Here is a 25,411-nt window from a genome sequence, read left to right as displayed (position 1 = left end):
GCCAGGTCCAGTTTCTAAGCATTAAGTGAGCAGTATTCTAATAAAGCAGATTTAGGTGAATTTCAGATATATATATATTTATATATATAGACAGATCTACCAATTGTAAACTATGGTTTTAAAAGGGATAAATGGGATGGAAAAATCTTTATGCTATACTTACATATTCACAAAGCAGAACATTACTTTAACGTTTAAAATACTTTTTCATTCATATCATCTTTGCCCAACTAATTTCTACTTTGGACCCCACCAGAATTACACATTACTCATTTCAGTCTAGAACAATGAGAATAAAATGTAATCTTCAGTGTAAAAAAGGTACCCTGCCCTCCCCACCCTCCCCAAAAAACTATTCATGTCAGGATTACAATGATGTGGAAACTACCAATGAAACAAGTGGATGATAAAAAAAAGCATTTTAATTCCCATATAACTGTAGTTCAAACTTATCATCTCAGTTTCCATCAGCAAAAACAATGTCTTAACATTTTGTTACTGTTCTATGGACAAGAGTAAAGCTTGTCTCTTTAAATACATACCAAGTCTGATCAGATGGAGCACCAGTAAGATTTTGTCCATCAAAGCATAATTCAAAGTTATCCACACAACTACCATAATTTAGTTACCTGACATAAAATAGGAAAAAATATACTCATTTTAAAATTAAACAAAGTTGAAAAATATGGTGACCCTCAATTGTTTTTTATACAGTACTGTCACACTGGCCTAGCTACGTGTCATGACAAATGCTCTGCATATTTACTCACTGTGACATAATAGTACATCAGACTTATTGTTCCAATGATTGCCTGAATTAACTTGCCTTAGGCTAGACAACACAGAGGAGTTTAAGGTGAAGGTGTAATGCCCTCCCCTCCCTATGAAAGGGGCCTGAAATCATTGGTACAATATTACAGGAAAAAGAAAAAAAAAAAAAACAAACCCAACAAAAAGAAAAAAAACTACGTGGCTACAAAAATTCAAGTTTCAATGCCTCCTAGAAAATCTGAAACAAAGAGCATAGGGAGCATATCCTCCTGAAAAGCAGACAACTCAAAGAGCATTTTTTCCTTTGGACTTCTTGTTTTTCTTAAAAAAAATTCCAGCAAATGAGCAAGTTAAATGTAGTTTGTTTATATTAAATACTAACAACAACCCATGAAGTACAAAAGAATAAAAAATAGTTTGTGTTCCATGATGAACGGTGGGCACAATAGCCTAGTGTCCAATTCATATCACATAAACTAGCCAAAAAACGGACAAGTAAGAAATTATTGACCAAAAAGTTGTTTTAATATGACACTTTCTCCATTCCTTGCATTTTTATTCTGTGGGACTGAGGTATACACCAGGGAAACAAAAAAAATTTTGAGAGAAGGGGGGCCTTAGGAGAGAGAAGAAACATTATTACATCAGATACCTTTTAGCATGACTGTCTCTTTTGACTAAGTGGCACAAGAGTTACCCATGCTCTGATCAGTCTATTATTTCATTACTGGTCATTTCTTCTGCATCATCGTTTTAAAACTGATGAATCAACAACAACCTTCTTTAAAAACAGACACTAAATTAATGCCATTAAAAACTTCTCCAGTGCTTATCACCCATAGCACCTGCCAGCATAGAGCCAAAAGTTTTCAACCCAAATTTCAATATGGTGTTGGCAATATCTGTGACACATATTTAAATGATTGGCTTTCACCTATCAGATTACAGGAGAGGTAAGGTTTGTATGGCAAAGACATGCTTGTGGAAAACGAGCCACCAGCCCGAATTAGCTTCACTGACTCGCTGACAAAAGTACGAGTGGATTTGGGAAAGCTGTCTTTGTATTTCCATACCAAATTGCAATTTTCTTCATTCATGTTAACAGGTACATGAATGTGCAACATAATTACAGTTACTACTATGTCTGAATAGGACCCAAGTAGCTATAGCCTATAAATAATAAAAAATACATTTTTCTTTTGATAACTGACTGTAGATGTGAGGACTCTGTATAATTCAACCAAACGGTTGTATGCTGTACAGTCCTGTGCAAATATCATAAAAAAATTAATAATCCTTTTTTTGCTATAAGGCTTTGACCCTACATTTTCACAGCAACATAACTACCATCCAGCCTGTACCATATTTCGCAAGCCTTCAGTCCCAGATTCAAGCAGTCAATCCGTACAGTGTCCACCTGCAGCACCCTGAAGTCTCGTGCTCGGTCAGTCATCTAAAGGCATACAGACTTCCCCGCCTTCATCCCACCGAGACTGCTCGTTCTGTTCTTCTACATCATCACCCAGCTCCTCGTCGCCTTCTCCCACTTCATTCTCTTCGTATTCTTCATCCCTAGGGAAATCTGTGTCCTGCGCCTGGTCTGCTCCCTCCTGCCCTCCAGGCTGAGATTTATCTGCACAGTCTACACAAACTCCGTAACGCCGTGAGCCGTGTCTTATTCCAACGCTGGCTGCAAGCATGAAAATCTTCTTGCACACCATACACTTGTACTTTTTATCCTTTTTATGCACCTATGGAAGAGAAATTTTAACAGCTGAATATAGGCATATCAGGTTACATTTGCATGTAGTACTAGAAAACTATGAATAACAACAATAATAATTATTAATATAAAAATTCCTATTTTTAACTTTTCCAAAAGATACCAAACACTATTCAGAGTAAGGAAGGACTACTGGAGATCTATTTATGTATTCTTCAACAGATATGAGCTACTGCCCACAAACAAATCACTTTGTAGGAGCTCAGCAGGTCGCCTGTTCTGTACGCAGGAGAGTGTTCAGTTCACATCTCCTCAGGGTACAGAGCAAGACTTGGAAGCAATGAGAGCAGCTCAAACCCTTCCACTGCACACAAGATAGGTCATTTAGAAAATTGCTTTTTACAATTTTAAATTCTAGAAATACTAACAACAAACAAGAGTTATTATATTCAAGAATTCAAAGAGCAAAATTCTTCTTCCATGACTTCTCCTTCCCAACACTATTAAAATTAACATCAACTTTCCAGGTCGCTTAGGTAAGTTTTTTGTCCTGTATTTGAGTCTGTGTGTAAAATTAGAAGGCTGCTGTTGACTAACCATAAATTTTGATTTTGAATTTGGAAGTATGTTGCTTGTACAAGGTAACTGAATTCAGCAACCATGTATATTAATTATTATCTATGAAAAAATGAAGTTGAAGATTTCCTTCTTCTATCTGGTGTTCCCAACAGATTACAATTATGTGCTCAAATATCTAATTTGAAGTACCATTGAAAAAGTTGCAATTTTAGATAAAAGAAATTACCACCTAAATGAGGGGAAAAATAAATTAGGTCATGATACAAATAGTTACTTCAGCTCTGCTATATAGTCTGTACAGTTGATATGTGTGCTTTCCCCAGCCTCTAGACTTGCTATAATACTTCACACAAGGCAGAATGTTTGAGGTTTGTTCAGCTGAAAGGGGAAGGGAGGAGGGAAAAACATCCAGAAAAAAAAAAAAGTGTTCTGACTTCATCAGAGAAAGAACACTTCAATTAAAGCACAGAACTGCTCTGAGCTCACTCCACAGCTGTTTTCACATTGTCTGACTTCATCTCCTTTCCTGGAGGAAAAAAAATCTTCAGCTACAAGTCCTGATCAGACAATGCAGGACAGAAAACTGAAGTCCCACTCTACTCTTCTTGGTAGACCAGCTAACTCCCACTGCTGCCATCTTCTCAGGTGAGCCACAAAGGAAGGAGCATGGCCATCATGAGGCAATAATGCCCCAATTCTCTCAGCCTTTCTGCATCTGAGAGGTGCTTCATCCCTCCAATCATTTTCATAGCCCTCCCCTGGAGTAGCTCCAACAGCTTCATGTCCTTCCTGTTTTGGGGACCCCAGAGCCGGATGCAGTGCTCCAGGTGGGGTCTCATGAGGGGCACAATGCCCTTCCTCACCCTGCTGGCCACACTGCCTTGGATGCAGCCCAGGATACATTTGGCAGTCTGGGGTGAGAGAGCACACTGGTGGCTCATGTCCCACCTCACCCACCAGCACCCCCAATCCTTCCTGGCAGGGCTGCTCTCGATGTGTTCACCCAACAGCCTCTATAGATACTGAGAGTTGCCTCAGCCCAGGGCCAGCACCTAGAAGAAGTGCAATTTACCCACTCCATGTGCTAACTAACCTTTTCTAGCTATCTGCAAAACATCTTGCAAAACAAGGGGAAATTTTAAAATCACAGCTTGGAAAAATGTTATTATTTTCTCACCACCAACATGGTCTTACTTTTATTACTGCCCTAAAACACACCTTGGATTTTATATAGTATATATTATAATGGAGTCTTAATTTCATCATAGACTAGATACAAAGCACCTACAAAATACCCAAGACAGATAAAACTTTCTCTGGATCCTCACATAAATGAGTACTGAAATGAAATCCTGGGTTATGCAATGTGCACAGAACAGGGTAAGCTGAACTCCTGGTTGTGGTACTGACAGAATGCAAGTCAGACAGATGTTTACTTTCTGCAGCAGATATTTTTCATTCTTTCCTAATCTTAAAGCAGATACTGTATACTATAGCTTTGTCTAGTTGTGAAATAAACATTTCAGAACTACCTCAAGATATTGTGCAATTGCTGAATTAACAGGGTGCCCTGACAGAAAACAGTGATGCAGCATTATAGACCAAGATGTGATGTTCTACTGCAGTAAAGCTAAGCCAAAACTGCTTTTCATTATCTACAGAATACTTATATATACTGCATCCCTTTATCACATCACTTTCAAAATAATCTTGAAATTACTGTCTTCATTGACACTGCATTTTCCATTAAGAAAACGAGAGGCACAGTTATCCAAGAAATGTTTATCTTCATCCATTTCAAATCCAAGATAAGACAATTTACATTATGTCAAATCAGAGAACAGTTTGTTCCAACTACCAAAACACCTGAAAACCCCCATAAAACCCCACTCATACCTGTGCATACATATACATGAACACTTGAGATTACCTACCAAGGAATGTCTCTTTACATGCTCTCTTCGTGTAAACAGCTTCCCACAGATGTCACAACTGAAAGATCTCACTCCTGTGTGAATGAGCAAGTGTCTCTTTAGTGTTCTTCTGTATTTGGCTACATAATTACAGTGTGGACACTTCAACTTGTTCATGATTAAAGCAGAGGAATCGCCTAAAAGATAAGAAGCATCAGGAGAAAAGATGATGAAACACACAAAAAATAATCTAAATTTGTTCTGTCTACAAAAATAAAGAGGTGCCAAAACAATAAAGCAAAACACATGACTTTTCATCAGTGAAATCAGGACAATGCCTGTCTGCAGAAATCAAAAATGCTGCTAAGTTCTGCATGTTCAATTCTACTAGAAAAATACCTACTTGTAACCAAGTCATTTTTACCATGTAAGTCTTATTTCATGAATTGAAGTAAGTTAACTGCAATTTACCAATATTTCATTTTCCTAGACGTCACTTATACCAGAAAACATTTTCTTCTGGATTAGAAACCCTCTAACACTGCAGCATTTAGACAGTTGCAACCTTCTCTTCCAATATTCAGAATTACATGCAGGAACTGTCTACCAAGATCTGACTTTAAAAAAAGTATAAGTAAGAATGAATATTGACAAGAGGAGTAGGACACTAAGAGGTAACAAAATTCTGAAATTCTCAAAAAGGAAGTTATTGGTTCAGATTTTACCTATTTTTTACTTTGATCTAACAGCAGAAAAAAAATAAAAAGAGCAGAAAAAACTTCTGGAAGAAGAAATATCTCACTTCTTCCTTATGATGGAAGAGAGCTCTTTATATAGCTTGCCCAAAGGATATATGCAAAACAGGTTTAATACAGCTGCCTATTACTGTGTGAAAAAGAACACCACAGGATTCTATGGCATGGAGAAGGCCACACAGAAATACAAAGATTATTTTGATAATAACATACTGACTCAGCTTACTACAGGTGAGAACTTATGAACATAATCATAACCATCTAGAAGCATCCAAAAAGCACTGGCTAAGGCTACCTGATTATGTGCAAGAGTTTCTAGTGTTCACACTGACAAGAAGAAAACATAAGTAATTGCACATTATGTGCACATGCTCACAGGCATGTCTCTAGAGTTGCCTCCTTTGAGCTTTTAAATCCATCCAAACATGGAAGTTACATTTTGCTAATATTCACAAGTTTGCATACTGGAGCACTCATGTGAGCTGCATGTCCACATAACGTCACATGAAGAAAAGTAAATCCTATGCAGGCAGACATCAGGGCTGTAAAATACATGGGAATTTATTGGCTTAAGAACAGGCAGACTTCCTAAGACCTAGCTTCTAATTTCTTGACTGCCAGCAAATTTCACCTTGTGATGACCACATTGCTTCTATTGCAAACCCCAAAATATTTAAAATAAACCGTAAGGCACATCCCAGTAACAGCTCAGTTAAAGAGAAGAGGTAAACATTACTATTACCCAGTACTTGATATGTTCTTTTTACTGAAGACTTTACGTATTGTAAGAAACTGGCAACTATTGTTTTAGATATGGTGGTATTTTCAGTATATGTTTTCAGACAGAGAAATAAATACAGATAACTGCTTGCTTGAACTGACAGAAAAAGGCTTAATTACAGCTACACAACTAATGAAGTTTTTTATTTTTAATATCAAGACATATGCTGAGATCTCCTTTTAAAATTATATTTATTTCCATATCTTCACCATCCAAGTTTTTAATTTCAAAGGCCATTTATCTGTATTTAGCTTAGTAAAGAGACAGGCAGCTATCATGTTATTAAAGACCTCAGGTACCTTCACACTGAGTCACAATACTAGAAGTGATATAAATCACATTCTGGTTTTACTCTTCCATATATTTGAATTCCTTTTCCTCCCTCCAAGGAAGTACATTATCCAGAAAGGCAAATGATATGGAAGAAGATTGACTAAATAATTTCCTAACCCTCTACCTACTCTCCATCAGACACACTTACCATTTTCCCAAGCTTCTTTTGGCCAAGATTCTGGCAGCAATCCATACTTGAAATCACTTGAAGTACCCGGTAGCAGCCCATACTTGAAGTCACTTGAAGTACCCGGCAGCAATCCGTACTTGAAGTCATTTGAAGTACCCGGCAACAGTCCATACTTGAAGTCACTTGAAGTAGCTATTAAAGACACATTCTTTCTTTAGCTTCCTGGGTTCTAATCAGTCATCAATCTAATCTGTTTAGCAATATAGATCCTTTTTAAACTGTGACAAAAACGTTTCTAACCTTAAAATAGTAACTATAGCATGTTTTCACATAGTATTCAATACTAAAACAAGAAATAACTGTATTCCTAACTTCAATGAAATGGGACCCTTGAACTACTCTCCCCAGCACCATTTCTTCTCCCCATGCTGAGAAAAGTTGAAAGCTTTTTTCCTACTATAGGGGCTTTGATGGTAAGGATATGTATTCCCTCACGACCATCCTGAGGGGGCTGAAAGGTTTTCCATCAGAAAACCTTTCTCTTCAGAACTGCTTTGTGCAGTGACTTCACCTGGACTGCCACAGCAGTCTAGCTGGTACAAAACTAAGTATTTTCTACTAGAGGCATGGTGGTTTTTTATTGCCTTAAAATATCTTCATGGTATATATATATAGTGCTTTAAATACCTTTATTTATATAAAGGATCCTACAGCTATGTCTAAATCCTTTTCTGAATAATCATCTCCATTACTCTAAAACCACATAAATTCAAGAGAACGTAATTACTTGGAATATTACAGCCTAAAAGACTAGTTTGCATATTTACATTTGCTCTTAAGACAAGATCTTCTGCGGTTTATGTTGCCTTTGTATCGTTTTTTTCTCTTTAAAAAAACAAAACCATTCAGAAGTGTACAATGCCTTTAAAATATCTTAGCTTGTTTACTTCCATACTTTGTAACAAGTAAGAACTGCATCAGTGAACATGGAGTCACTATTGCAGAGCACAGAGAACTATAAATAGAACACAATAAAGCTGCACTAAGAATTTGACAAAATCATATTTGTTGGGCAAAAGCTCTTCTGGCAATAGTGCAAATCAATGTTCCCCCCAATCCCCAAGACAGGAGTTTGTTGGAAATCATGAACTCATAAATCCATTACTTTCCTCACAGGCAAACAGTTGTTAAATAAACAAACTGCAGTGGTAACTGGCAGATTTCTTTTTATTTCTCTAGATGGTAGTTGGGTCCTCACACTGGATTCCAAATGTCACCACTGTGAAGTCTTGAGGAGATGTATTTTTGCTTTCAAGCCTGAAACTACACATTTTAATAGCCCAAAGACTTCTTTTTATCCTTACACTATCCATTCTACGGATTTTTTGGGAGAGGAAATTCTCTTAGGCTAAATCAGAATCTCATGCAGCTAGTGGCAAGCTGCATATTTAAACACTTCCAACCTGCAGTTTTACTGGGAAAAAGTACAGATTACAAATCCTCACAGTATGAGACACATACAGTAGTTTCATATACTGTCAGGCAGCATTAACACTGGCAGCAGTGATTCAGTCTGCACCATAAGACAAACAGTTCAAAAGGATATCACTCAACAAGTAGGAAGCTTATAATTCTATCTTATCCATTAGACAATGGCAAACAACAAGCAAAGCTGGATCATGACTGCCAAATTAGGCATTCTACCAGAGCTTTTAAAAAGCAGAGCATGAGTGAATGCAGACGAGAAATAGCAGTATTTTAGTTCATCTAACTACCTATTTTGCTATAAAAGGAAGAAGAGGGAAGGGAATAAGCTTCCCTCTCCCTTAAAAAACACAAAGCAGTGAGGAAATTTTTTAAATTACTGACTCTAACTTTAATTACTGACCTAACTTCTGTTATGTCCAAAAGAGGCAAGAACTCCTTATACTAATTTGGAGTGATGGACTCCAGCAATGGCATCTCAACAGCTCAAGGAATAGAACACAGATACCCTATAGACATGCCAACTACACATTCCTTTGAGGTGAGGAGGAAGACTTCCTTCTGTAATACACATGAAAGGATTAAAGAGGAAGCAGTGTTGTGATCTTAAGGCTAAAAGCCTCCAAATTACAGCAGGCTTCAGGATCTAGCAGAGGAAAAAAAAAAAAACAAAAAAAACCTACTTTTATAATGTTTAAAGTATTAGATCCTTTCGTTATAGATTTTTCTCCCTGAACTAGAACTGTAGCTGAATAGTAAAGGTCAGTCAGTTACAAAGTATTTTAATCACTTTTCCCTCCCTTATGGGATGAATATCTGTAAGATCAACAGACCCAAGTCTTTACTGCACACAGATGTACTGTTATGCTGTGTACAGGCACTATTGTATGGCTTCCTTCAGAATAAGCATACACCAAAGACTGACCATAGGTAAGAGCTGGACCAAGCTGAGCACATTTTATATATAACACTGTCACTTTGACAATTCTTCTGTATTTATGAGAATACAAACTAAATGTCACTAGGAACATTTATGTACACAGCTGATATTTAAGTCTGAGGGAACTTAGGAGTTCAAACCCCTGCATAATTTGAGAACTTAGCACAAGACTCAGCATAGCCAAATAAATTTAAGAGCTGTCATCTAGTGTAGGTAGTAGCTACTAAATCCTTCAACCTCCAACTGGAAGAGAAGACCCACTATAACATGAAAGAACACCAGCACAGATACCACAAGCGATAAGAGGTTGCTACACATGCTTTGTGCTTCAGTATACATGACTAAGTAGATAATAATTAAACCTAATGCTTATTCTTAGAATGATTCGTTGACCTAGAAAACCTGCTTTCTAGATTAAGCACACATTTAATGTGTTCAAAACAAAACCATGCAAAAGGCATCTTCAGTGTTTAATCGCTCATCCAAACAAGACAGACTTGAATTACACACAGACTGCAAGCTGCAAGTGCAATATCCAGCCTCTTCCACCTTCCCCAGCTGGATATAGATCCTACAGTCTGGTAAGCTTCCAGAATGCAACACATTTACAGACCCCTGTGGCTCATAGTATCTTCTCCCATTTCTCCTCTCACCCAGGCTACTGCCCCCTGAAACCTGCTTGCAAAACTAGACATAATTACCATCTGACCTGTTCTGGTCACTTCAAAGCCAGATGACAGCCTCTTGATAGGAGGCTGAAAGCAACTATGGATGCAGTCATACTGGTAGACTGGGGATAGGGTGCAAAGGGGGAAAGTATAGACAGGTAAGGCAGACCTTTGAGAAAAAAAAGAAAAAACTAATTAGAAGCAATAATATTCTGTGTCTCCAGACTAAACCACCTGATCACAACTTTTCTCTGATCTAAGGTTACCTTCTTACACTTTAGTTGATTTCCAAGAGGTGTAAGTTAATAATCCAAATGTCAATTAACCTCAAATATTTACCCATTCTTCTAGTCTGCATGGATAAAAGGATATCAGTAATGGGATCTTTAATAAAAGTCAACAACAAGCAAAGCCAAACAACAAAAAATAAAAAATACAACAGAATACAAAGAAACTCATTAACAATCAGCACTAAAATTCACACTATGTTGATTTGACAAGAGATAGGACAGTGGGAAATAAAGTGCATGTATAGCTTTTACACCACTAAAAAAAAGCTATCAAAAACATTGTGAAAAGATTTTATATTCCACTGCATTTGTTCTCAGGAAGAAGGATAACCATAAGCCAGATACAATGATTTTCAGTTTTGAAGGCAAGAGGTAGGCATGCACCACCAGAAAGAGAGAACATGTCTAAGCCAGAAGTGCCCTTAGTCTGACAAATTTCACTCTTTTTCTGATTCATATCAGGAAATATACAGATTTGGGGCCAGAAAAGGATACATTACTGAGTAGGTGATGATATGGGAAATAATGAGAAGTTCAGTGACAGAAGCCATTGGACAGGGCATTAGAGAAAAGGACACACATATGGTGCACTGAGGGAAAAGATACAAAACTTTGCATTAGATACAACTGTTTGTAGTGAACTCAACTCCTGTTTTCTTTACATATATTAGCACTGGAAACAGTGCCAAAATAAGAGAAAAATAAATACTATTTTTCACTGTATTTTTTTTGACACAGACTGCTCATCTAATCAATTAAAAAAGACAGAAAGTAGACAGGATAAGTGATTAGGCCATAGCTTTCAAGGATTGCAAAGAAAGCAGTGGTAATCTACTGATACAATCTGGATTGCTATTAGAGAGCTGGATTTGTTGCTTATGTTAGGTAACATGACAGAGGAAACAGCACTGCCAAGACTCACATACTAGGAAGGTGGGGAAAACAAAGTATCTTGAGCTCCCTTTGTTCCCAGAGTATCCTCACATCTTTAACCTTGCTGCTTCTGAAAAGGCTTCTGGAAGCACATTACTGCTCAACTGCCCCTTGCAACAGAGGGCTCAGACATACTTAAGACATTTTGCCAATGCAATCTTACTCATACTCTATTGCTCCAAATTGCTCTCAATTTTTACTGGTTTTCATTCATGAAAATGTGGTATATTGCTGTAACTATGTAGTCAAATCTAGCATCAACTACCCCTGAGAGAAGACCACTGATGCCAAATATATTATGCACTTGCTTTTCCACTTGATTATCATACCTTCCCTGAAAAATTCCTTCCCAAGAAACTGAAAGCTATTTTGCTGATCTCCTCCAACAACTACACCAGTGAAACACAAGAAAGCCAAGAACTTTCCTCATGCAGACCATTTATTTGTGGGGGAGTTAAATGTTCTGATGGATCGTTTTTAGTATGTCAGTGCATTACACTGGGACTCAAAGGGACTTTCAGGCAGAGATGATATGTAGACACCACAAAACCTTCTTCCCCAACCCATTCACAAAAAAAAAAAAACCAACCAACCAAACAAACAAACAAAAACCACAAAAAACCCCCAAAAAAACACCACAAAACACTGTCTGGAATTGTAGGCTCAGGGACAGACCATACTGTAAGAATGTGAGGAGGGAATCTGCTTGTCTTTGGGATGATCCCTGGGAGAGGTAAATTAAATGAATGGGGAAGAGGTTGACCCTCAGATATTGCAGTTTTTTCAGATGACTTCTAAAAACCTTTGACACTTTCAATACTGGATTACATAGGGAATGGGGCAAATAAAGTGATTAAAGGTCCATCAAGGAACTTGAATCTTTTAACCGAGGTATCAGCTTAAGGTTTAAAAAAAATATGACTGAGAGTTAGAGTACCATGGAAAAGTAGGAAAAATATACAATTCTTTTTTCTTTTGTAACACAGTCAGTCAAGTGGGGTTTATCCCTACAAGAAATATACACATCCTGATAAGTCCATCAATCTTTATTTCTTCAAATACAAAGATACCTGCTTTATTGTAAAGCCTAATCAAGTTGTGTTATGCTCCTCCCTTGCAACATGACAAATGCTGGGACCAGCACTACATTTTTTGTAAGCAGGTTTAGCTTCTGTTTGTATCCTTCTGAAAAGTAGTTGTTTCTACAGCAAGCTGAATTAATTCCTTAAGAACCCCTACAATATCAGCAAGGAACCCTCTCGTTCCACTGTGGACTGTTTTAATCCTGCCCTTGTTATCCTTTCCCTCACCCCCATCAGAGTACAGCATAACCTAGCCTGAAAATCACAATAACAAATTACACACTTGTAGCTTCATAAAGCTACTGGGCTATTGCATGCAAGTATCCTAAAAATCAACACAGTCAGCTCCAGAAAGCATAAGCAACACTTCACAGCTGTGTTCTGAGGTCTGAGGATAGGACAGACTTTTAAAAACAAAAAAAACCAAAAACACCACGTCCAGATGAAAGGCATACCCAAGAAGTGATGAAAATAGACAAAATCACCCCATGAAGAGACACTAAGCATATGATGAATTATGTTCACTGAGCTTTTATGATCTTTTGTAACACACTCTAACACTGATTGTAATATGTTGTCTGCATGGTTATTTTCACTATGGTAAATGGTTAATTGTAGGATGAATGATGGCTGTAAACAGTAGAAGACCTTTTTAGCAGATTATCAACTAGGAGACAAAATACTGAGATAAGTGGTAACATTCCATGTTTAACTAAAACAGCTACTTTAATTAATATAGAGAAGTCTTGAAAACTTAAGTAAAATATAAGTAAATCTGAGACAGTACAAGGAATTTGAAATGTATCTTAAATTTTTAAAGCTTCTCTAAAGCTCACCAACATGATACTTGTACAGGGATGGTGTTAAACTCACTGGCAATGATGCCTCAGGTTTTAGCTTTTATATTTTTCAGATTCTGCACTGCTTTAGTGTGTAGTTCTGAGCTTCATATCAGGGGATAGTAAGCTCTCTTCACAGAGTAGGTAGACAAATCAATTCTTTCTCTAGCTGGGGACCAAGGACAAATGATCTAAGTTTCAGGCCTAAAAGCATAAACAATGGTCCGCTGAAGGCAGAAAAACAAGAAGGATGGGACTTCATAACCTAAAGCTGTAACTGGACAATTAACTCCAATATGCAAATGGACCTGAACTTATAAGAGTGTGAGACCATGTGGCCGGTTGTCCATTTTGTGGCCATTTTGGGTTCATCCTGGGTGTAGCCACGGCTGAGGTCTTGTGCTGCTCAAGGTGTGTCCATTGAGGCTTTTAAATAAATACCTACTTTATTCTTTAACTCCATCTAACCTCTATTCTACATCAGCCTTCACAAGGCATGAGCAACACAGGGTGAGAGGAAGAAGCAGCTGACATATCCTTATTGGATAGGAGCAGAAAAACTCATGTTCAGCAAGGAGCAGTTTAACATATTTGCTTTACTGGAACAAGAGGGGTAGCAGATGCTTCAGAAAGCTTTCACTCTTTACTATCTAATACTTACCAACTGTACCCAACTGGAAAATTCATTTACTATAGAATTCAAGGAAGTGGCTTCGAGGATAAATTTTTGTAGTGAGAGGAGTGATCTTAAGTAGGCTTCTCTTCCACCATATCTACAGTATCATCATAAAAGCACCAGACCAACCCAAACCTAAACCAAGGGCACAGAAACTCCCCCTGCCTGTAACTGAGGGTTCATAACCACTGGTGTTACCCCCACCAGAACATGACAAAGCATAATAGTAGAAGCTCGTTGTTTCCGTTTCAGCAACCAACAGGAGAGCGCGCTCCTTAGCTCTGAATATAAGAATTTATTATTCTTTATTTTTCTTTTTATAGAATTGTCTTATATCTATTCCAGATTACATTTTCTTATGGATTTTTTACCTCTCAGTGCCTATTATTTTCGGTAGTTTTTCATCCCCACAGGAAATTTAATCCAAAACTAAAAAGTTATTGTGTAACCTGCAGGTTACTCTACAACTCATTCTTGACATTCTTCCAACTCTGCACTCCTCCCTCTTCCACCTTTTCTTTGGCATAGAGGGAGCAGTTAAAAGAAGTGTGTTTAAGAGTGGAATCGACCTGCAAAGCAAAGAAAAAGAGCCACAAGCAGAAGAGAAAGAGTACCAAAGGCTGAATAACAGTCTATGGGTGAAAAGTAAGTAATACCAAGCCCTGCTTCAGTCACTCTTCTTGTTTCAAACAATATGCATTCAAGAACTTAGTAAAAGTGAAGATGTTTTACAAAAATATCAGATAAGGCTTCCAAAAGAATTCTGACCCTGACAGAAAATGTAATTATGTACTTAGGAACATATATGGTGTGCTCTGAAAATACCAAGGAGATCACTAGTTGACTAGTAATTTAGAATTCAGTAAAATAAACTTTCCCCCGTGGTCACAGAACTTTCAATGGTTTTGGACTGACACCACAACACATATTCAGTATGATCTGTCTCCAATACAGTTCTTTTCATCAAAATGCTACATGAATGTATTTTGTAATTTAATTCTTTAGCATAACAAGGTACTGGAAACATTGGTGCTTCTGTCAAAAAACCCCCACAAACAAACAAAAAAACCCAACAAAAAACAAGGACTAAACATACTGCACTGCCCATGCCCTCCATTATTTCTCCAAGAAATCTTCACAGCACACATACAAAATTTCACAGAATCCAAACAACTAATTATATTTGTTGCTGGTGCCATCAAATGCATATTCTCTGCATTTCCATCAGTAAGACACTGAATACTAACCCCCTATAAATCATCAATAAAAATCACATGCTAATTTGTGTCAGAAATTTTGTATTTGTGCAGCTAATACACATACCCACAGCTCTTGCTTCAGACTTTGTTGTTCTTTTTTGTGGCACTGCAACTAGAGCAAGTGTAGCCCAGCAGAGGCAGAATTGTTGTGTGGGTGCTGAGGACTCAACATCCCCCACTCTCTGCAGCTAAAGGGCTTCACTTGGGCTAGATCTAACCTGGTGCTGTGGACCTGAGGCATATTAGCGACCGTCACATTCCTGAAACAGCTTCTATCCTCGGCTCAGCCAGAAGGAATTCTGTGCAGCCTAACAAAGCTTAGCCAGTAAGAGAAGTACAGGAAATTCACTTCACAAGCACAACTCTCAAGTAAAGCTAAAGCAGACCTACCCAGAGTTCAGAGATGAAGACCAGAGATAAGTGAGAGGCATTTGCAGAAGTGCTCCCCAGCACAGCTGCTTCTCCAGAGCTGCTCTGTTGTGTCACACTACCCACTAAGCACATGAAGGTCTCTTGTACTGGAGAAACACATCCCCAGTCCCACCCCACGCTGCTCTGCACTGGCACGTGTCACCACAGTACGCAGGCAGCGCTGGCACCACACAGCACGGCCGTGGGTCCCCACGTGCCCCCTGTGGGACCACTGCTCGTCCGTGGGCAGGAGCAGAGCGGGGCCCCTGGAGGCAACATCCACAGTTCCTTGATGTTTGAAGCAGGCACACATTTTAAACTGCTTTAGAAACAACAGACATCTAAAGAACTTTGTTCCAGCTGTGTCTCAAATTCACCCCTAACTTGGCTTCTAAATTGCAGTAAGTTTTCAAAACTATTAATTCACCAAAAAGTGAGGCAGGCAAATGACAGTACTTCAAATACATACATTAACTATTCATACAGCATAATAATTTAAAAAATAAAAAACCAAAAGTTATGTAGTCAGGTACTGGAGTCAATACTTTAATTTTCAAATGACATAATTGACATTATGCAATATTTACCTGCTTCTTCTTTAATAAATGACAAATCTTCTTCTGGATATGGGACTGACGGTTGCAACACTGAGCAATCTTCAGAGTTCTCTTCAGTATTAGGTGGTACATTATAAATAAATCTCTTTGCAGTTTGGTTTTTTCTTCTTGCTTTTCCAGGTTCTTGAACTGATTGTCCCTGTGCACCCATGTCATTCCACACGAAAACTTTTCCCTCACCTTGAGATTCATTTTCAGCCATTTCAGGTGAGCTGTCCTGGACCCAACTGCAGTCATTCATTTGGTAGCTTTCCATTTGGCCCTCATCAATAGGGTAGGGATCGTTCTCAGTTTTTATGCTACTTGCCAAGTTGGTGAGGTTTCGTGTTGCCCAGAAGCTGGCAACTTTTTGATCCCTTGGAGATAAACCATCCCTACTAACAGATCTTCTGTTGTAATCCACTACAACAGTCTCTGGAGCTTCTGATTTTATACTTATGTTTAAGGCATCTTTAATGAAGTTGCGGCAGGACTGGACAACCTCCGTCATCTGAAGGTAGCTGGCCACCGACATCACTTCAATGGCGTTTTGGCTCGTAAGCACGAGGTTACCAGAATACAAGAAGTCCAAGATGACAGAAAAACCTTGAACAGCAACAACGTCTAAATAGGTAACAGTGGTTTGGTTACGGCTTTCTTTGTTTGTAAAGCAATACAGAGTCTTAAAGAAGCGGCTGCCTGCAACCAGGATGTTCTTGTGAGCTCTGAAGACCCTCCCACTCACCACAATATTAACATCACAAAGAATGCCTTTCTTCCTCTGCTCGTTGAGCTCTTGCAGGAGCTGATAGCAGTAAGAGTTCTCATTTGGCCTGCTGTTAAAATCACAGTATCCTTCATTATTCAGTTCCGATGGTAACTCTGCCTCCTGCAATTAAAAAAGCCACACAAACATAATTAGGTCTTACTAAACGCTCTCCTTAGTTAAACATGAAAATAAGGATATGAAAATAAAGAAGATTATTCTAATCAAACTAATTTTTTTGTTATTTATGTTCTTGGTCACAAAGGCAGACAGGAATATATAAATAACAAGATATTTCTGAAAACTAAAAATCATGCTCTCATTCTGCACCCTCCACCCCCAAGTTTAAAACAAACAGAGCTAGATTTGCCTTGAGGGCAAAGGAAGGGAAATTTCAGCCAAAAGTAAGGAAATATATAGTTGAGTGTGAAGTACTTGTTATTCCTAACCCACATATCCTAAAGATTCAGGAGCTTCTGTTTCCGAAGATTTAACTACATGATTCTTACATATCCAATCAATTGTTCTTCCCCAGAAATCTCCACTCAAACAATTAAGCAGAATCTGGATAAGTGATTCAACATTTTCTTCATGCTGAGATATGAACAGACATAGATTAGGCCTGTATGTCCCAATCTGTCTTGAATGTTTTAAAGAAAACATATTGCTAAAGGAGATATAACAGCAAACGTATTTCTTATACAGTTTGACAAATTAAGTATTTATCCTTTGTTTTTAAACTGCAGCAGGATTAGGATTAAACGGTATCACATAACAAGCAGACAAAATACTGCAGAGGACAAAAAAACTCCTGACTTAAGCTTCCATTACTTGCCTCAGACTTTCTTGAAATTAGCCTCTCAAACTTTCCAGTGGCAACACTAGCACAGTACTTATTACACACACAGCCTTTTTAAGATCTGATCTCAAAAAAGGCTTCAAAATTTTGCTAAAACCTAATACTTTCACAAAATCCAACACCAAGACATAATTCATTATTAAAATGAGGACAGGGAGAGATCAAGAGATCTGAACTGGATTTTAGAGCACATAGAAGACTTCTAACTCATGTTAAAGATGATTCAGAGATGCTACAAAGCAGCAGCTAGGAGAAAGCAGAAAACACAGACTGGCATATTTGAGACCATACTTATATGGGTTGACATATGCTGCCATCAAGAGCAGCAACAATGACAGTCTGTTTCATGCTCTTATCCCCAAGATTCTCTCTTCTTTCCTAGCAAACAAGGAAAGCCCAAAACTGGATAGTTCCAAGCCAAATCATTATTTTCTTCTCTCAGCTCCTAAAACACCTCACTGATTAGCCAACTAGAGGTGGTGTTAAAGCTCACCTGCCTCAACATTACAGGTCAAAATCAGTATTAAGAAGGAAATGTTAGCACTGTCATGAACCCATAAGCTATGCTGGAGTTAAAATACACATTACAGGACAATTTGAGACTATAGCAGAAACCAGCTACATATATTTTAAAAGTCACTTTCCACCCCATAGACCTTAGTGGATTAAATCAGTACTCATGTCAATTTATAATCCCAGTGCGGATCACTGGAATGACACCTGAGGCTGTAACTACATCTAAAACGGTGTTTACATACATAAGCAGCAAAAAAGGCCTGGTATAACCAAAACAGAAACTGTGCCATTTCAGCACCTCCTGCAGAGAAATTTCAGTTTGCTGTCACAGTCAAGTTGCTTCTGAATCTCTACTCTTCTCAGAAAAACACTTCATGAAAGAAAAAGGAATAAAAGCAATTAGGCTTTTATGCGAAAACAAGCAGTAGATCTTTGCCCACCTCATCTTAATTTTTTTTCTGTACTTTGTGACACACCCCAAGTACTACCTCGGATGAAGGCTGTGAAACAGTTTGCTCCAGGTGTGGGACAGCTAAGGTTGTCACTCCAAGCTCTCAGCAGATTTTGATTCTAGACCAGCTTCCTGTCACTTTAGCAATGGAGCACTGCACAGTTTCAAAACACCAATTACGCTGACACTGGATCAGATTAAGATGAAAATGACAGTACCCTAAAGTGTTGTCATGCTCGTCAATCACCAGTGACTTGCACCTCACACAGTAAATGTTAGGTAGATGCTATGATAGCTGCCAATTTCATTCCCTGAGAACACATCAAACACCACAGAAAATTTACAAAACAACCTGCAGCAATTCTTTTCTTTTGACAAACGTCTGATTAAATAATGGAGAGAGAGTACATGTTAACTAAGCAAGTATAAGTACCCAATCAAGCTGGGACAAAAAAAAAAAATTGATATTTACAATGTGAGGTTTTTGTTTCCTGAGAACAGGACAAGCCAGGATAGTGAAGAGCATCTGGAGATCACAAATGTGCTACAGAAACACAAGACTGAAATCTTCATTGTGACAAGACCAGAAGGTTGAGTGGAAAAATGAGATATTATGCAACCTGTGTCCAAGCTATTAGGGATGCGTGTTGGAGAAAGAGATCAATCAGTATTACAGCTTTAATTAGTATTATAGCTTCACTATAATGTGGGTGCATAAACATTTTTAAAACTAACTGCAGTACTAAAACCAACTGTTTTACTGCTGGTATGGTACAACAGTTAACCCTAGTGCCACAACTCAAATGAAGTCCTGACATCTAAGCAGTTATCAAGTCTATGTACACCAAGTATGACAAGTAGAACATATTTACTATGAGAAAAATTGACAAAATAATATTACTATGAGAGACTTAGACATTGATACAGAAAAAATACAATACAGTTCAACAGGAGGCAAGATGCAGAAAATAATTACAGGAAAAAGTGTATTTTCAAACGTCTGTAATTTACATGACACATCATCATATGGGTTCTTGATTTTTCTAATGAGAACAACAAACTAATGATATTTGCTTAGATACCAACTATATTTTCAGAATACAGACCCCATATTCTCATCAACTAAATTACCACATCACCAAACCACCTCATCCTTTAATAAACACTAGTAAGGAATAAAAGATAAAAATCAGCACAATTTCATTTCAATTTATGGACTCTTCAGTGCTCTAAGTCAAAAACACTTCTCTGTGGGTGAGATTAAGAAGTGCTGTAACAGAACAGAGACTGCTTAAGGAAACTGATATTGTGCTCAGTTTCAAAACAATACACACTAAAATAAATTACTATGTTATATGTATAATTCATTAATTAAACTTGCCCAAAAGCTAACAGGAGCAGAAACAGATGATCAAAAATTGCAACTAGAAGTTTAGTTTTCTTTTTCCTACTGTTACATCAACATATTCTGTCCCTGGAAGGAAGGACAGTGAGGGCAGGAAGAATTAAGAAAAACCCAAACCAACCCAACCACAGATCACATCTCAGCTACTTTTTTTTGCATACAAAAAGTAATTAGGCCACATTTTTTAATCCCTTCCCCACTACCACATCTTGCTCTACAGCAGTTCCCTGTGCCCCCCAAATTAATTCTTACTCTGGTAAATGTATCTTCTAAGCTATCAGTAGCTTCTTAACCACATGCAGAGGAAAATTATCTCAAAACATGGTCCCATCAGTTGCACACGATGCTCCACTGCCATACAGCACCACTCACAGACAACTCAGGGATTTCAAATTATTTCATTAATCGCCTAATATCAAACTGAGTAGTTTGAGGTTTGATAAAAACATTAAATAAAAACACACTAAGTGATACTGTTTACTTTAAGTCCTGACTTCCTCCTCAACTTCTTCACTCTGCTAAGAGTAAGTCAAGAAGTGAACTTAGAACACTGTAATGTAACTCTAACATCTGAAGCATGACTTCCATTCATCACTGCTCACATAATGCAAACAATTCCAGTTCACATGGAAAAAATAACACATCAAAGGCCTTCCTCCTTTTGGAGAGCTTCTGCTGTAAACCAACATGCCTGTTAGACTGGAGAAAGCTTTTCTGGCAGTATTTCCAAGGCTTAGCTTTAAATTACGTCCAGAAAGAAAATGTTTTAAGAAGATGGTTTGAGGAGAGGAATCCCCAGCAGCCAATAAATCTGCATCTTATGGACCCGAATTCATCAAGAATTTAAATATTTTGCCATAATTTTCCACTAAGCATCCATTTCTTAAGATTCTTGCAACACAGTAGTCTGTTCACTACAAAAACAAAGGTAGTTTAAAGATGACAGATTTCCTTAAGCTTTAATGTGTACAAAAATTATTTTAAAAACTAGAATAGAAAAAGATTCAAGAATTTGGTCTTAGAAAGAAGCATTGGTTGACAGCTCAATACCCTTGAATTACAGCAGCTGCAACCACTTGTGATGTATTTTAGCATTCCAAATTAAATGTATCCCAAAAATAAACTGAAATCATCACTTGTTTCTTCACGAGTGTAATATCCAATAGACCTATAGAAATTTCCACTGCTTTACTGTCTTAACACCTACAATTTCCTTTCTGCTCTTGAGTGGTGGCACTATGCCATATGTTTATTAGCAGCTGCTGAACATGCCCTGCAGTTGAGGCTTGTCAAGTCCATAATACATGTGTGCTGTCTCTAACACAAAGGCTGAAAGTTCTCTCCCAAGTTTCATTAAATCTAAACGGCTTTGCTGCCTCATTATGTATGTTGGAAATACGGTCAGGGTACAAATTACCTACTTTTGTTCCAAGTATCTGGTATCATGGCATTTAGAAAAAAAATGGGGCTATTGTTTTGGTATTAATTTAAACATATGTATCAAAAGAAATTCAAGTGCCATTAAGCCTATGAAAGGATACGGAAATTAAACATAGAAGAGAAAGAAAACAGATTCTTAATCAGGTTTTTGATAAAGCAACTGTAATGTGAAAGTGCGCCACAAAGAAAACCACACTGACTCCTGAAAAACTGCAACTCCTTCCCTTGTGAGAAGTTTTTAACTGCAATGTAACTGCAGAAGGATGCACAAAGCACTGTTTTCCACTAAAAAAAAAATCTCTTTACAGCTACCTTTGTCCCAACCTTATCTTTTGTACAGTGAAGAACCACTGACTCATCTATCCTACTGTTTCATTTATTATCACAGTTAGTCCAAATATTTTTTTTCTTAAACTATCAGTGGTATAAAAGCAGAGATTCATTTTTACAAATATTCCCATGGCAATGAAAGCTCTTCAAATAAACACTTACAATCATCAAATACAAACTTACATTAACTTGTAGGTTACTGTGATAACAAGCCAATATTCTGTCCTCCCTTCCACCCTCCCAGTATTTAACAGTTTTGCAACAGAGTCAGGGTAAGAGGACAGAAAGAAAAAAAATTAGTTCTTTGAGTAGAGAAAGAATGCTGGGAATAGCTTTTATTTAAATACAGCTAAAACAGACAAAGAGAAGCTTCCAAGTGTAGCAGGGATTAACAGCATCCACTAACACAGGAGGCTACACAGTGACAGAACATACTTCTACAAAGTAATCACTCACAACTCAAAGTCAGAAACTAGGCAACAAGACGGTAAGGAACACACTGCAATAGCATTATGCAAAACTGGAACACTTTCAAAGATATGAAGAAGTAAAAGAAACTAAGAATATAAGTCTCTTAATTAGAAGCAACTAATTGAAAGCAAGTTTGGCTAAAACACTGCAGAGCGAGTAGCAAACCCCAGAAGACTGAAGAAAACTGATAAGATGACCTACTATCACATAATATCTGTAAGAGTAGCTGCTACAAAACTGCACTCGCTGAAAAGGTAGTATTAACCATCTTGAAGGTGAATGTTGCATTTGTAAATCCAAAAAATATTTTGTATAACCATATATTTATGGTATTTGCGCACCATAAGGTTTCCCTTAACGTTCACCTAATGTTTTATCAGTCATCCTGTAATCCTGATATCCTGCCCCAACATTTGACTAGCAGCTCTTGTCCAAGGTACCCTGAGCTCCTTAAGAGTGCTCAAGCAATAACCTCAATCTAACCACCGCATTACATTTCAGACTCCAAATAAAGCTACCCAGCCAAGGTGGGTGTTTCAATTAAAACGGAATTCTAGATGCAGAAAAACGGAGTGACGAATCAATTAATTCCGGCTAACAGCCTAACAATTCAGGGACTAGTCTAACCTGAAGCAACACTTAGTTAATGCCCGCAGGCAAGTTTAACGCCAGCGAAGCGATCGAGCAAACTTTAGCAGCGCAGGCATCCCTAGGAGAAAAGGCTGCAGAAGGCTGCGGATCCAACACAAGTATTTTTAGGGGCTTTTTATCCACATATATTCTAGGGCAAGCCCTGCCTCATTCGTGAAAGCAGCCAAGAAACACAGCGATTTGAAGTTCAGCGGGGAACGTGAAGAGTTTCACTACTCCTACAGCGTTAGAGGAGCGCTGGCATAGTAACACGGCTTTCAGGAAACCACATGTTTATCTCAAACACACACCAAGCGATTGCAGACTTCTTGCTCAGCAACGCAATCTAAGGCAACGCAATCGGGAAAAAAAAAAAAAAAAAAAAAAGATTTCAGCGCGAAGAACTTAAATACACGGAGTTATCCGATTAGTGCACCGGGGCCACACCGCTAAGCAGGCAGAGCGATTCCAATTCCACGCCGCCGAGTCCCCATTTCACAAGCGGTCGCTGGCCGGACACTGCCCGCCCTCCGCCCGTACCGCAGGAGGAAGTTGTAACGAGCGTATTTAAATCAGTGCTGTGACACTGGGATTCGTACGCAACTTTTTTCCCACATCGCCGGTTTATCTTCAAGAGATAAACAGACGAACTAATGAAAGCGGCACTCGCCAGGGCCGGACGGATAACGGGAACGGAATACAGCCACAAACAACAGCTCGTGCTGCGTTTGTGTGCCTGCCCACATCCAGCGGGAGAGTCACCCCAAATCCCCGAGGGGGCCCGTCCCCCGCTCCGGACGCGGCGAGCGAGAGCAACGCGGCGTGGCCAGCCCGCGGGGCAGCAACCACCACGAGCAGCCATTAGAGAAGTTCACACACGTGAGCACAGGAAAACCTCACCTATGCAAAGGGGAGGCCGGGATTGCCCCTCCCTCTCTCCCTCCCTCCGTCCCCGCCGCCCCCTGCCCGTCCCGTGCCGTACCTGCTCGGCGCTGCCGGGCTCGTTGAGGCGATGCTCGGCGGAGAGGTGGTGCCGCAGGAGCAGGGTGCGCTTGTAGTTGCGGGTGCCCTTGCAGAGCTCGTCGTGCCCCCCGGGCAGGGGCGCGCCGGACATGATCACCTCGGGGGGCGCAGCAGCGGCCACGGCCGCGGTGCACCAGGCGCACGACATGAGGCCGGTCTCCTGGCAGTAGTAGAGCCACGGAAACTCCTTGAGCCAGGAGCCCTGGAAGGAGATGTGCAGCTTCTGCAGCAGGGACTTGGGCCTGGCCAGCGGGAAGTGCCGGATGCTCTCCCCCTCGCCGCTGCCCTCCGCCTCGTCCCCGCCGTCGCCCCCCGACCGCCGGCTGCTGCTGCAGCTGCCGCCCTCGGCGCCGCTGCCGTCGCCCAGGCTGCCCCCTTCGCCGTCCTCCTCGTCGTCGCTGCTGTCACTCAGCGAACCCCCGTCCTGGACCAGCTCCTTGCCCTCCAGCAGCGCCTCGGTCTCCAGTCCCTCCGCGCCCTCCAGCTCCATCTCCTCGTCCGCCCCCCGCCCATTGAAGTGCTTCCGCGGCCAGGCCGCGGCCTCGCAGCCATTGTTGGCGGCGGGGTGGGCGGCCAGAAGCCCCCCGCCGCCGCGGAAGGCCAGAGTCCGGCGGTTCCTCTCGGCGAACATGGGGCCGGCGGCGGCGGGGGGCGACGCCGCGTCCTGGGGCAGCAGCAGCTCCTTCTCCTCGGCGGCGGTGGCCTCCAGCTCCTCGGCCTCCAGCCCCTCCAGCTCCGCCTCCTCGTCCGCCCCGCGCCCGTTCAGCGCCTCGGGGTCCTGTCGCTCCCAGGCCTCGGCCCCCGCCGCCGAGGCGGCCGCCGCGGAGGTGACGAGGCCGCCGCCGCGGAACGCGAGCGTCCGCCGGTTTATCTCCGCGAACATGGCGGGCGCGCCCCGCGCCCCCCGCCCGGCCGAGCGCTCCGTCCGCCGCGGGAACGGGGCGGGGGAAGGAGGCGCCCGGCTGCCGTGCGGGGGCGGCGGCCGAGAGAAGCGAAGTCCGGCCGCTCGCTCCCCGCTGCCCCGGGTCCGGCCTGGATCGCGGCGGGCGCGGGGCTGCCCACAATGGATCCCGCTCGATCGCTCGGCGGCGGCGGCGCTTCCGTCCCGACAGGCCCCGGATCGGGTCGGGTGGCAAATGAACAACGGGCTGCCCACAATGCACCGCGGCCGCCGCCCGCCGCCGCCGCAGGGGAGGGGAGGGGAGGGGGGGCGCGAGCGGGGGGCGGGCAGGAGGGAGGGGGGGCCGGCGGGGGGCGGGCGCGCGCTGCGGCCGCGCCGCGTCACGCGCCGCCCGCCCCGCCCCTCCCCGCCCCGCCCAGTGTGGGGCGGGGGGGGTGTGGGGGGGTACGGGGTCG

General features: G+C 40.6%; 1 protein-coding gene across 1 annotated transcript; it reads right to left on the bottom strand.

The window, feature by feature from the left end:
- Positions 1-366: 366 nt before the first annotated feature.
- On the bottom strand, positions 367-25,192 carry ZBTB10 (zinc finger and BTB domain containing 10). Its single transcript, XM_064706267.1, has 5 exons — positions 24,015-25,192; positions 16,156-17,053; positions 7,004-7,177; positions 5,008-5,183; positions 367-2,522 (listed from the first exon to the last, which is right to left on the bottom strand). Exons 1-5 carry the CDS (start codon positions 24,936-24,938, stop codon positions 2,217-2,219), a joined length of 2,478 nt encoding a protein of 825 aa, XP_064562337.1. The 5' UTR covers positions 24,939-25,192; the 3' UTR covers positions 367-2,216.
- Positions 25,193-25,411: the final 219 nt, after the last annotated feature.

Source organism: Zonotrichia leucophrys, chromosome 2, assembly GCF_028769735.1.
Source record: "Zonotrichia leucophrys gambelii isolate GWCS_2022_RI chromosome 2, RI_Zleu_2.0, whole genome shotgun sequence".
NCBI classification, from domain to species: Eukaryota; Metazoa; Chordata; class Aves; order Passeriformes; family Passerellidae; genus Zonotrichia; species Zonotrichia leucophrys.
Note: the sequence above shows the minus strand (reverse complement) of the source record. Positions and strands in the feature narration are given on the sequence as shown.

What these genes read in the sequence shown, in the direction of transcription:
- ZBTB10 (XM_064706267.1), bottom strand. Translation starts at nt 24,938, where the DNA reads ATGTTCGCGGAGATAAACCGGCGGACGCTCGCGTTCCGCGGCGGCGGC. An exon ending in AGCCCGGCAGCGCCGAGCAG is followed by an intron (nt 17,054 to 24,014) that starts GTACGGCACGGG and finishes TTTTAATTGCAG; the next exon opens with GAGGCAGAGTTACCATCGGA. An exon ending in AAAAGAAGCTTGGGAAAATG is followed by an intron (nt 5,184 to 7,003) that starts GTAAGTGTGTCT and finishes CTTATCTTTTAG; the next exon opens with GCGATTCCTCTGCTTTAATC.